Source organism: Abramis brama (assembly GCF_963993115.1).
Source record: "Abramis brama genome assembly, chromosome: 16".
Classification (NCBI taxonomy): Eukaryota; Metazoa; Chordata; class Actinopteri; order Cypriniformes; family Leuciscidae; genus Abramis; species Abramis brama.
In genome coordinates, this window is record NC_139978.1 from 35,973,297 (window position 1) to 35,987,281 (window position 13,985).

At 38.6% G+C, this 13,985-nt stretch overlaps 1 protein-coding gene across 5 annotated transcripts in view; it reads right to left on the reverse strand.

Annotated features, from left to right (window-relative positions):
* Nucleotides 1–13,985, reverse strand: part of rasal1 (RAS protein activator like 1) — a 37,548-nt gene that overhangs the window by 9,897 nt on the left and 13,666 nt on the right. For 4 of the 5 annotated variants that reach the window (XM_084086523.1, XM_084086522.1, XM_084086521.1 and 1 more), the window contains 9 exons: nt 10,525–10,642; nt 7,903–8,056; nt 6,388–6,452; nt 6,186–6,298; nt 4,457–4,649; nt 4,251–4,388; nt 2,815–2,959; nt 1,033–1,208; nt 363–500 (listed from right to left, as the gene is read on the reverse strand). In XM_084086523.1, the coding sequence (XP_083942649.1) occupies nt 363–500; nt 1,033–1,208; nt 2,815–2,959; nt 4,251–4,388; nt 4,457–4,649; nt 6,186–6,298; nt 6,388–6,452; nt 7,903–8,056; nt 10,525–10,642 (1,240 nt within the window). The remainder of the gene's footprint in view (nt 1–362; nt 501–1,032; nt 1,209–2,814; nt 2,960–4,250; nt 4,389–4,456; nt 4,650–6,185; nt 6,299–6,387; nt 6,453–7,902; nt 8,057–10,524; nt 10,643–13,985) is intronic. The other variant, XM_084086524.1, reaches the window with a different exon arrangement.

Sequence of the window (13,985 nt, forward strand, 5' to 3'; positions counted from 1 at the left end):
TCGTGTCACTGTGGACCTAAACTGAGGAAACAAGTTTACAAATCATACAGAATGAGTTTTTTTGAAAATTTTAAAATGCAGAAAAGTTTTGTGTGATGAGTAGGTTTAGGGGTAGGGTGAGTGTGTGTTAGTGTGTGTGTGTGAGTGAGTGAGTGTGAGTGAGTGAGTGAGTGTGTGTGAGTGAGTGTGTGTGTGTGTGTGTGTGTGTGTGAGTGAGTGTGTGAGTGAGTGTGTGTGTGAGTGAGTGAGTGAGTGAGTGTGTGAGTGAGTGTGTGAGTGAGTGTGTGAGTGAGTGTGTGAGTGAGAGTGAGTGAGTGAGTGAGTGAGTGTGTGTGTGTGTGTGTGTGTGTGTTCTCTGTCACCTTGCACTGCAGGTATGTGGTGTGTAGTTGTCCTTCCGTGTCCTGTGTTATGACCTGCATGACGTTCTGCAGCTGAAAGGCGTTTTCATCCACTCGCTCCACCGCACACACACACTGGATGGGAATAAAGGAGCGAACCTGAAACGCACACACACACACACACACACTGGATGGGAATAGAGGAGTGAACCTGAAACACACACACACACACACACTTACCCTAACCCTACCCTTAAACCTACACACCCAACATCAAAACCCAAGAGATGATAATGGTCCTACACTCCAATCATAAAACAACACACACAATGAGACAGATTTGTTTTACAGGTATACCCTTGTGTGTGAGTGTGTGTGTGTGTGTGTGTGTGTGTGTAGGTTTAGAGGTAGGAATAAGCATTAGTGTGTGTGTCTGTGTGTGTGTATGTGTGTGTGTGTAGGTTTAGGGGTAGGGATAAGCATTAGTGTGTGTGTGTGTGTGTGTGTGTGTGTGTGTGTGTGTGTATGTGTGTGTGTAGGGGTAGGGTTAGTGTGTGTGTGTGTGTGTGTGAGTGAGTGTGTGTAGGTTTAGGGGTAGGGTTAGTGTGTGTGTGTGTGTGTGTGTGTGTAGATTTAGGGGTAGGGTTAGTGTGTGTGTGTGTGAGAGTGTGTGTGTGTGTGTGTGTCAGACCTGCCAGTCGGGGCTCTTGGCGTAGGACAGCGTCTCTGAACTGAGCCAGAAATATCGTTTCTTAAAAGTGAAGCGTTTGAGCAGCTGAGGTCCTTCAGCTTTGTGTTTCTGCAGGAAACCTTCCTTCACGATGACCGAGGGCAAGAACACGGTGCGCTGAGGAGCTTCACACACTGCTGACACACACAACACACACACACTACATTATTACAGCTCCTGCAGAACCTGTACAACTATGCATTCGAGCAATCATTCATATCTAAAATAGTTTAAATGGTTTAATAACACATCGAGCGTCACAGTGTTTGTGTGTGTCGTGCAGTTCTGCAGTACTGACAGCAGGTGGCGCACTAGACTACAGTCTCACACACACACACACACACACACACACACACACACACACACACACACACACACACACACACACACACACACACACACACAGCGACTCGTATTTCACTCACACACGTGCAGATTACAGTCAAACAGGACTAGAGTAAATCTTCAGAGCCTGCGTGTGTTTTACTGATGTTTGCCTCAACGAACATGCGTTTCACTAGGAAAACACACACACACACACTGTGAAGAACATGAGTGTGTGTAACAGCTGCAGGTGTAACTGACATCAGACTCCATGTATAATGTATTCACACACACATTAAATATTAAAGAATTGTTTGACAGGACGTGTTGAGCGTGGTGTCAGAGTAGATATGGGTACAGAGTATATGATCTCGCAGAGAACTCACACACACTGAACAGAAACGTTATACCACTCACAAAGCATAAGATTTGCAACTATATATATATATGTATATGTATATCTATATATCTATATCTATATATCGTCCCCTTGAAATTATAAAGTTCTATCTGCGTTCTGAGCAGTTTTGAGATATTGACCTTTAAAGTTCCAAAATGTACACAACTTAAAAAACAACATCACATAATGAAGAAGTGGAATAAGAATAAGAATATGTGAATAACTAAATTTTGACAAAAATGTCAGATAGAACCTTATGATTCCAAGGGGACGATGTATGTATGTATATTTATATATATACACTGTTGGTACTGTATATATATATACATATACAGTACTGGTCAAAAGTTTGGAAACATTACTATTTTAATGTTTTTTGAAGAAGTCTCTTCTGCTCATTAAGGCTGCATTTATTTGTTGAAATATGCAGAACAAACAGTAGTCTAATATTGTGAAATATTATTACAATTTAAAATAATGGTTTTCTATTTTAATATACTTTAAAATGTTTAATATTATATTTAATATTTATATCCTGTGATCAAAGCTGAATTTTCAGCATCATTACTCCAGTCTTCAGTGTCACATGATCCTTCAGAAATCATTCTAATATTCTAATATGATGATTTATTATCAGTTAAATAATTGATTTTAATTGTGCTGCTTAATTATTACTTTTTGGAACCTGTGATACTTTAAATTATTAATTAAGCTAATTATAATAAAGTCTAACCTTACAGTTAACTTCTTTCGATTTTAATGAAGGTCGGTTTAGGACATTTCCTCAAAATCAGTTTACTGTCAGAAGTTTGTCCCTCACATGTACACACACACACACACACACACACACACACACACACACACAGAGAGAATGATTTCGGTTTTAATCACTGTAATTATACATATTTCAGACAGAGTTTATTATGGAATTATGAAAAGTATAGTATTTTTAGTAAATGCTCTATAAATAATTGCCTGTTGTCATGGTAATGCATTGCTCTGTCGTCATGTTGACTCACCGTTGTCGTGATCGATGTCTATAAGCTTGTCCAGAAAATCTTTGACGGACGCCACGCAGCAAAGGATGATGGGATGCAGAGGGGTCATCCACTGCTCCTTCCCATGACCCAACTGGAGCCCCAGATTCCCAACGCTCTGAAGAGCCTGAGAGAGAGAGAGAGAGAGAGAGAGAGAGAGAGAGAGAGAGAGAGAGAGAGCGACAGACAGAGAGAGAGAGAGAGAGAGAGAGAGAGAGAGAGAGAGAGAGAGAGAGATTTAGGGTTAGACTGCTTCAGAAGTGATCATGTCTGGATGGTAACCCTGATTCTGTGACCTTCACCCAAACGCCACAGTGACAGTATCAGTCATTTTCTCTTTTGTCATTCCTAAACTGATTCTTTGAACATCCTATGAAATGCACTGATAATGAAACAGGACATATTGACCACATATTTCTGTGTCAGTATCTGTCTGCTTACTGTTACAGATTTACTCAGCCTTCAAGTCAGAAATATCGTCATCACATGACCGAGCAAAGCCGTATTTACAATCGAGAAACTCTGAATTCTAGAAGACACGTGAGTTGTGATGTTGTCCATGTGAGCAATGCTGGCAAACAAGTCTGTTGTGAATGGTAATGAATGATTTTGCTAAATTATAAATATTTCTGTGCTGTATTACAATAATATTAAGGCATTATGTAGAAAAGTTTTAGACAAGAAATAGAAAGTTAATCACTCGCATTTCATGTTTTACGTTTAATGCAAATTAATTATTTTGTTAGATACCGTGCATAAAAACGTGATTAAAATGAAAATTATGAAATGTAAAATAAACTATAGTATGTAATAAAATTATGCTTTTTTTCCAACATAAATGCATGCATAAATGAGTGATTGAAATGACGAATGAAAATGATACAAAAATAAATGCAAAACATGAACAATACAGAAAGTAAAAATAATGATTTTTCCAACATCAATGCATGCATAAATAAGTGACTGATTTTTCTAACATGCAAATTTGAAATTATGAAATTTCCAGCATGCAAAATTGAGTGACTGAAATTAAAATGATATAAAGTAAATGTAAAATAAACAATATATAATATATAATAGAAATTATGCTTTTTTTCCAACATCAATGCATGCATAAATAAGTGAATTGAAAATGATATATAATAAATGTAAAATAAACAATATAGAATATAGTAAAACAGATTTTTCCAACATGCAAATTTGAGTGACTGAAATTAAAATGATATAAAATAAACAATATATAATATATAATAGAAATTATGATTTTTCCAACATGAATGCATTAATTTAATTGACACACACTTTTCTATATCTGCCCATGAGTGGAAGATTGTTATTTAATTTTTTAAGTGAAATGAAACATTTGGTTAAAATAAAGATGACTTTATCATGTGAGTCTCTAAGTGTGTGTGTTGCACCTTGGCGAGCAGCAGGAGAGTTCTGCCGGTGCGTGTGTCGGCGTGATGGTCTCTCAGCTGGAAGAGTTTGGGTGTCAGGATCGCAGGAGCGAACAGACGCAGGAAGAAAAAGCCACTGATGGACAAATACTTCACATCCTACAAGAGAGAAACAGTGAGTACACCACCATCATCTTCATCACCATCATCATCATCATCATCATCACCTCATTCTCCGGTTCTGGAAACTGTTCCTCGACTCGTTTATGGAGCTGTTTGAACACGACCCTCATCACAGGAGGACACTGGGAGACGGAGTTCCCGATGGCCTCCATGATGCTGGTCAGATACGCCTGGAGAAGCCCGACGCTGCTCTCTCGGACCTCCGCCTCGGACGCTGAGCCTTTAAATGATATACGTCTGGAAAGAGAGCGTGTTTTCAGCAGGGCTGGACCGTAACTAAGCATTTCTACATCGTTACTGTACGACTTTTGGTCATCCTCGAAACACAAATGAAGATCAAAAAGAAATCTGACATATTTCTGTCCTTCCATTGATAGCTACGCAACTACCAGTTTGATGCTTCAAAAAGTTCATGAAGAGATCGTATAACTAATCCACATGAATTAAGCAGTTTAATCCGAGACTCAATCGCTTTTTATGATGAACAGATTGAATTTAGGCTTTTCTTCACATGTGTGACCCTGGATCACGTGACCAGTCTCGAGTCGCACGGGGATATCTGTGGCAATAGCCAACAATACACTGTATGGGTCAAAATTATCAATTTTTCTTTTATGCCAAAAATCATTAGGATATTAAGTAAAGATCATGTTCCATGAAGATATTTTGTAAATTTCCTACCGTAAATATATAAAACATGTATTTCTGTGAGTGAATGCTGCACAATCGCCAACATAAATGAACAACTTTAAAGGAGATTTTCTCAATGTTTCGATTTTTTTGCACCCTCAGATTCCAGATTTACAATAGTTGTATCTCAGCCAAATATTGTCCTATCATAACAAACCACATATCAATGGAAAGCTTATTTATGCAGCTTTCAGATGATGTATAAATCTCAATTTCAAAAAATTGACCCATGTGACTGGTTTTGTGGTCCACGGTCACACATATAACCGAACATGCTTGACACGTGAGAACAAACCTCTCGTGAAGCTCAAGCGTGCTGCGTAACACGAGAATGAACCCTGTTTGATTCTCGCGTGCTTGAGCTTCCGTTTATCATATTTGTTGTTTATATGTGAATAAAAGCCTAAATTTAATCTATTCATCATATAAAGCGATCCGCTCAATTCATATGGATTAGTTATACGATCTCTTTATGAACTTTTTGAAGCATCAAAGTGGTAGTTGCGTGCAATCAGCAATCACAGTTTCCACAAAAACATGAACTATTAACACTGATAATAATGAGAAATGTTTCTTGATCATCAAATCATCATATTAGAGTGATTTCTGAAGGATCATGTGACACTGAAGACTGGAGTAATGATGCTGAAAATTCAGCTTTGATCACAGGAATAAATTACACTTTACTATATATTCACATAGACAACAGCTATTTTAAATTATATATTTCACTTTTTACTGTATTTTTGATTAAATAAACACAGCCTTGGTGAGCAGAAGAGACTTCCTTCAGAAACAATACAAAATCTTCCCGAACCCCAAAACTCTGTAATGGTAGTGTATATATTTCAAATATTGCCTGAAACCTGAAGCGCTTTTGTTCAGTGACATTTCACATGTGGTGAGATCACGCTATACATAGATCTAAAAGCCACCGTAAGAGGTAAAGTTTGTAGAGTTCACTGCTGTTCCCTGGCAACACTTCTCTCCCGCAGTTATTCTTCCACGATTATGGCTGTTTCACCTAATGATATGTTGTTTACTGAACTACTGTTATGCATATGTTATATTATGAACTCGCACCTGGAGCGGTTGAGGTCTATCTTGCAGGGATCCAACTCGATGTATTTCCTTTCCTCAAAGATCCGGTTAATAATGGGCTTCAGAACCTCATGCAGATACAGCATCCCGACAGCCTGACACACACCAAACCCTCTTACTAACATTCACACATTTTGATATAAACACGAGATTATATTTCAGATGAAGATATGCACACACACACCTTCATGAACTGCTCCATAGCTTTCGAGGCCAGCGAGTTGGACCGGAAGAGTGTATTTGGATCTGCTATTGGGGAGAAACAGAAAACAACTTCTGTTCATGTTTCTCAAGCGTTATGTTCCTCCAGAGCCTTTGTCTGCTGTCCATGCACAGATATTCTACTACGACTGTCATCCACACAACAAAGTACGTATGCATATAAATGTGCAAAATTAAATCTATCAAAATTGTATTTATTTAGTACAACTAAACATTTACAGTAAAGAAAATGTGATGTTTTCCCAATGCTACAGTGCATTTATAATGTACAGTTATGCATTTAGCAGATGCTTTTAAAGCAACTTACACTGCAGTGCATTTCTATACATATTCTGTTTGTTCTGTTATTTTTTAGTGCAGTTGTTTTGGATGGTTGTTAATGATCAGAGACGCTACTTTTTCATGCACTGAGATTTTGGACTTTTTTTGCTTCCATTGCACGTCTTCTTTCAGACTAGTGGAAAGAAAAGATCCAAAATACACATTTTTTGTTTATTTTACTGCACTTTTAATCTGTTTGAGTCTGTAGATTTCAATCTCAACCCATAAAGACGGTGAGTTTGAGTCAGAAATCTCCACTTCTTTACACACACCAAACTTTACAGTTTTATTCATATCTATATTCTGAAGGTTTTTACACTCTGTTTTGTATTTTTTTTTTAATTATTCGCTAAAAACATGGAGATTTTTTTCTGGCTGTTGACAGGATTTTCTGATTTATGGAGTCACAAAAAGAGAAATCCAAAATCAGACAAGAATTTTGAACTTTGCTTTATCAAATGTTCAGATTTCTGTTCTGTGCATTTATGCAAATTAGTGCATATTTAATTAGATAATGGTTAATTTGCATATCTAAACAAGATTTCAGAAAACTTGTAATACAGACCAATCGTTTTAATGAGTAGGGATTAAATTAAATGGGGAAAGTATGATGATATCTATTAGTCAACATTTGTTGACTAAAAATGAGTAATTAAAACTATGATTTGTTATATTTATTGAAATCTCAGGGATACATGAAGTCAAGAATCATGGTCTCATATGGTTGATCCCTGATATAGACACATTAAAACTCTTCCCAGTTGAATTGGTTCTCCGACTGTTATAGTTGTTAATAACTTGTGTGGCTGTTTTCTCTTCTCCTGTCTTTCTCTTTCATCCTTGTCGTTCGCTGACAAACATTCCCATCTTATGATCGTTCCATTTCCTTTTGAAGCTGCTTCCTGTGGAGTTGCTATGGAAACTTGGACCCTTTGTTTGTCATCGGCGCGGCACAAACGCAACATAAAACACCAGCCGGGTGTGAAAAACCCACGCGCTCCCACAATCACACAAAACATCATTAATGAGAGAGGAGAAGTTCAGAGATGACTTCACAGCGAGGGGAACTGTGTGTAAATATAGCTGGACTGAAGTCGTCATGTCGCCTACACACAGGAAAACCACTAATCAAACACACACACACACACACACGTACTGGTGTTGTGGACCTCTCTGGTGTTGAGGTAGTCCAGGAATGGCACTACCAGGCCTTGACCCAGATAGATCTTCACTAGTGTCATGGCCACCTCTTGTCGACTCTCCACCGTCGTGACCTCTTCCAGGAGGGTCAAGGGTGTGGGATCATCCACCTGACAGCATTGGGAAAAATACAGAATTTAATGAGACCATATTACTCCCTTTTATATAGTTTTGATGTTGTTTTTGGGCTCTACTAAAACAGGTTTGCATGCAGTATTTCTCCATATTCTCCATCGTTGCAGCTCCTCTCTTCCTAGTCTGTCAGTAATGCTCTGGGGTGTGTTCCCCAAAAGCAGCGTTAGCCATCTATGGTCACAAGTTCCGTCGTTATCAGCAGTTCAGTGTCAGTGTTTCCCGAAACCATCGTTCTAACAAACATTCGCAAACAGCATCACAAAGTTGTGTAGTTGGAACGACAGATCTCGACCTGTGGTTAGAAGCAGTTTCTAGTTTTCATGACATGTGGACTCAATAAATCCTGATCTTGAGCAAAATAAGCAAGCTGACATTCAGTGCAACTTGTGTCTTTTATTTAGAATACATACAAATGTCATTTACGTCTTTTAGTTTGTCATGAGATTTAAAGCACCGTTTTTGAAGAGTGCGCATGTGCGAACGAGCTCTAGTGCGTAAGAACGAGTCTATGATTGAATCTGGAAATAAAGCAAAATAACTGAGAAAAATTAGAAATATTCCTCAGATGCCATTTCTGTAATTTATAACAAAACATCTAGCGTTAAATCGATCTCAAACAGATGAATTAAAAATAGTTATTACCAGGCACGGCGTCATGGGTGGGCCTGACGGGCCTAGGCCCACCCACTTTTCAACAGGCCCACCCAAAAAATAACTAAAAAATAATAATTAATATATTCTAATTTTGTCAAGAATTATAAAAAAAAATCGTCAATAAGCTCATAATTTGTACTAAAATAGTCTAAATGTTTAGTTTTAAAAACAATTTTAAAAAGCTGGCTATGTCTATTTTGATGTTTCTGCGCAAGTTCAGCAGACAGTGAGGTTCGGGTTTGTTCCGATCAGAGCTCGTGAGTGGAGAGCGCATTTCTGAATATTCCGCTCCGCTCGCTCATTCCGCTCAGGGTCGCTCGCTCAACCCAGAAGAATGGCCTGAGCCTGGTTCGAAAATATGTGGAATAAGGGCTGCCTCCGACTAATTTTTTTTTTCTAGTCGACTAGTAGTTGTTCATTTAAGCCATTCGTGGACAAATCGCCACTTTATATTAATTTAATTACTTAAATAGGCTGGTACAGGATAATAAGCGTTATGACCGCACGCATAAAGCTTGCCACAAAGAACCGGTTAAAGTAATGATTATGAATGTGTCTAAATTAGCAAGGAGACATTTAATTGTTTAGTAATAAACTGGTGTTTTCTGTGTCGCTGCAAAGATGAAGTTGACGATGCGGACTCGCCATGAACGCCAGAGAGAAATGCACTATATAAATGCGCTATATAAATGTAGCCTATTTATTTTGGTTTTAATATTTTCTTTTAAAAGTAGACATTTCAAGCTTTCTGTAATATATAGCCTATATTTCTCAAATCTGTGAGGCACAAGCTGAGTTTCGGCGCCTTCCAGTTCACATGCAATGCAAGTGATCGTACCGGCGCCTTATTACATTGTCTTATTTATTAAATACGGGCAATTGATTGATAAAACATTGATCAAAATTAAGATACAATTTATACAAAACGAAAATCTTTTAAAAAGAGTTTTCTATAAAACAAAACTTAATGAAGTCGTCAAAATCATGTTTTACCAAAAACAGCGCCGTTGCTAGGAGGGCGCCAGCGCCTCTGCCTCGCGAGTGGATGATAGCCCTGAAGACGCCTAGCAATGATATACCTTTAATGGTAGTATACCTTTAGTTAAGTTATACCTTAAGAGTCTTCGTAGCGCGCTAAGAGACAATGTTATCGGAAAATGCAGCCCATATGCGTATGATGCGTAATGGAGATTCCAAAGCGCTCTTCTTTGGTCAGAACCATGGAGAGCGAACGCGGATAGGTCGTCCTATGCACCGAAACTTTTAACAATGCAACAAAATATTTAAAGAGCATCAAGCTATTAAAATCTATATTATGTATACGCACAGATAATATAACAGTAGGCTATATTAGTCAATATTTTTTTATTAGGTTAAGCAGTGATTGGATAACGTTTTTTTTTTTTTTTTTTATTTAACGTTTTTAATTTAAGGCCCACCCACAATTGGTCTGGCCCATCCAAAACTGGAATCCTGGCACCGTGCCTGGTTATTACTCCACCACCTGCGTGACATCATTAACCAACGTGGTTGAACGACCAATTTGCGACAATACGGTTTCGGGAAACAGTCGTGACTAGCTAGTTGATTTCTTCAACGATGCATCATACTATAGTAGTGAAGCAGCGAGTTACGTCATTGCTCAGGAAACGCACCCCAGGTCAATTACATTAACCCTTGAAGGTCAATTAATTAAGCCTGAAACACACTATGTGCATCATTGCTGCTATAGCCGTTCTTTTGTGATCAGTTCAGACGTATATACAGTATATAGAGAATGTGATGGTACCTCAGATGGCGAGATGACGGCCTCCACCAGCTGCTCGATCAGAGGCTGATAGTACAGAGACGGAAGAATTCGCTCCTCGGTCAAACGCACCTTCAGACGCAAGGCACCCAGTTTACCCCTGAAAGAGACACAGAGAGAGACAGACAGTTTTGCGTCTGTGTGCTTTTATAATAGCGCTTACATTAAACTAGACTGTTTCAACCTAAAGCCTGTAAGATGGGTAAGACGCGTGTTTGTGAACTGCTTTTACAACGACAGCCTGTTCATTGGATTTATACTCTTACAGAGATGTTTTCAACTATGACACTAAATGATGGACTTTTACTTAATGTGATGATACACTGCAATAAAATGATGTTCTTCCTCAGTATTTGTCTTGTTTTCCAGAACAAACATCTTAAAGATTCTTAAATCAAGAACTTGAGAAGCAAGATACTCAAGATTTTAAGTCTTGTTTAATGAAAGATTTATGAAAATGAAGTGAGTTAATGCTTAAAACAAGAACAAGTATCTGCTATCTTGTTTGCCTTTGAATGAAGATTATTCTTCTGACCCCATTGACAGATAATTGTTCTTGTTTTAAGCATAAACTCACTTCATTTTGATAAATCTTTCATTAAACAAGACTTAAAATCTTAAGTATCAAGTATCATTGGCAACTGATCGCGTTGTTAGTTGCTATTGGTAACATGGTTGTTTTACTTTTTTTTTGTGATCAACTTTTTATTGTCTTTAGAAATAACATCAATTCAAACAAACAGACAGAGAAGGGGGGGCAACAGACATATTATCCATAATTTAACAATATGAAAGAGTGAGAAAAAAAAAACAAAAACAAAAAATATAGTCCAATATGTTGAAAGAAAAACATTGCCCATGCATCAATGGTACTAGGCTTAGCCTTGTTAATTCATGCTGTTGTACATTCACAAGTCACTATTTTATGTAAGCTATGAATCCAATATAGGTTGTTTTACTTTTAAGGTTAATTAGCCCAGTCATTATTTGGGACATGGCTGTGTTTTAGGCTTATACCAGGTGTCATTGTCACATGTTGTGCTAAGCTTATCAGCAATATGCTGTCATTTCAGCAACATTGCTATCAGTACTGTATGGTGGTTGCTAGTGCAATGTTATAGAATATATGCTTGTTACTTCGTCTTCTTGTATTTTGCACATGCTGTGCTCAGCAACATGCTGTAGTAATCAAGCGTTGTTTTATGCTTATCTGTTTGCATCGGAAAAATGCCTGTTCTTTGCATCTGATTATTGCAACATGCTGTGTTAAAGTTACCACATGCTTGTGGCTAAAGCTACCTAGGTATCGGTAACATACTTGTGCAAAATACACAGTACATTCACCGCAGAGGTCTGGTATTCAACACTAACAACATCGTAGCTTGATGGTCCTGTGAAGGAGTGTGGAATCATGGGAGTCGTCATCTTCACCTCTACAGCCGATGGAATCCGTAGGATGGGAGCAGAAATCATGTTCATGAATGAGGCAATTTCATTGCTTAGCTGCACACTGCATCTGACTCGGAGCTAAAGGGTGTATGCTTCCCCGACCGGACTACACTAGTTTTAATACTAGTCCATGGTTATACAAACATGCTAGTTGTATTAGTTTTGTTGCCGCTAGTCTGAGCTATTGCTGTAGGGTGTATGCTTCCCCTGCCAGACTACACTAGTTTTAGCAATAGTTCCGTGATTATACAACATGCTTGTTGTATCAGATTTTGCTGCCGCTAGGAGTGTAAGCTTCCCCCAATAGATCTCATACAATTGTTAAATTGGCTACAGCAACACGCTTGTTGCAATGTGTCCTTGCTTGCTCCAGCTTGGGGTGATGCTTACCCCATAAGATTGGATCTACAGTGCTCAACATATGACGCTAACATCAGGATGTAAGTATTAGTTTAAAATGTGTTAATACATTTTGTAGGATGTTTGTAATTTTACAAATGTCTTAACTGGACTTTATAAATACAAGATCTAGCTACTGGAGTGCCTCAGGGCTCAGTGCTGGGACCGCTTCTCTTCTCCATCTACATGTCATCACTAGGATCTGTCATTCAGAAACATGGACCCTGTCCCAAATGGCACACTCCGGACTTGTGGACTTCCTTAGAGTCCACACTTTGGTGACTTCATGTAGTCCAGACCTATAGGGCCGTTGGCGCGAGTCCACGAGGGCGCATTGAGAGGTATTTTTGGGACAGACTCGATCGTCACGCCGGAAATAACGGTCTGGTTGTTGTCGGACAGGAGAAATCACATTTTTATGCTCCGACATCTTATCTCCATGTCAACACGCCTGCTTTTACAGTTCTATACTTTGATATTGTGTATGCCACCTGGGCATTAGACAATAGATACATCATGCTTATTTAAATGATACAGTTGTACATAATAATACATAGGGCCCTATCTTGCACCCAGCGCAATTGACTTTGTACACCGACACATGTATCATTCCTATTTTGCACCTGCGCACAACGGACTTCTCCCTCCACAGATGCACGTCAGTAAACTAAGGAATACACTTGCGCTCCCTCGGGCGGTTCAGCGCAAAGAGGAGGCGTGTTCCGGCGCAAATGTTCCCTCATGCTATTTTGCAGGTTTAGAAAACAATTCCGCCACTGACCAAAAAAAACTAGTCTAAAGTCAGTGGCGCGTTGCGCATGTTATTCATATGCTATTTTAAGGGCGCATGCTTGGCCATAATCAGTGTAGCGTGTGCACAACGCGCATACACTTTGATTCTCTCATCTACACAGAAGCAGCAGTTTTCATTTTTGCAAATCATACATTATTACGATAGATAGATAGATAGATAGATAGATAGATAGATAGATAGATAGATAGATAGACGCTCTGATTGGTTTATTTCACGTTACGCCCAAACCACACCTATGAATAATGAAGCTACTTCAGACCAACACATTTTAGATTTGCGCCTGGCGCAAGAGTCATTTATCCCGCCGGTATAATAGCAACAGCGCCGAGATCCGCCCACAAAGTTACTTGCGTTTTGCGCTTGATACTTGCGTCTCAGATCGTTAAAATAGGGCCCATAATGTTCCATTTGAACTAAGATCACAATTTTAACACATAATGAAAATGTGCATGAGTTTCAGATGAATTTACAGGTTTCAATATTCATACTACGTTCACATATGACTCAGTAAAGCCCTGACATTCGGTTCTATTTATTTAATGAATCAAATGCGATCGTATTATTCAGCGTGCTATTATTATGTTTGAGACATCAACCACTGGTCGATGACCATAATGTTTGTATAAACTGTAGGTAACAACTGGTTAAATGTACAACTAGGTCATAAAAAACGTAATATTTTCTTCTCAGCCATGTCAACAATTGTCCGTGAGCGAAATCTCCTCCCATTCGTTGTCTGATTGGCCTTTCGCAAGGATTCCTGGTGTGTGGAGCCTGTATC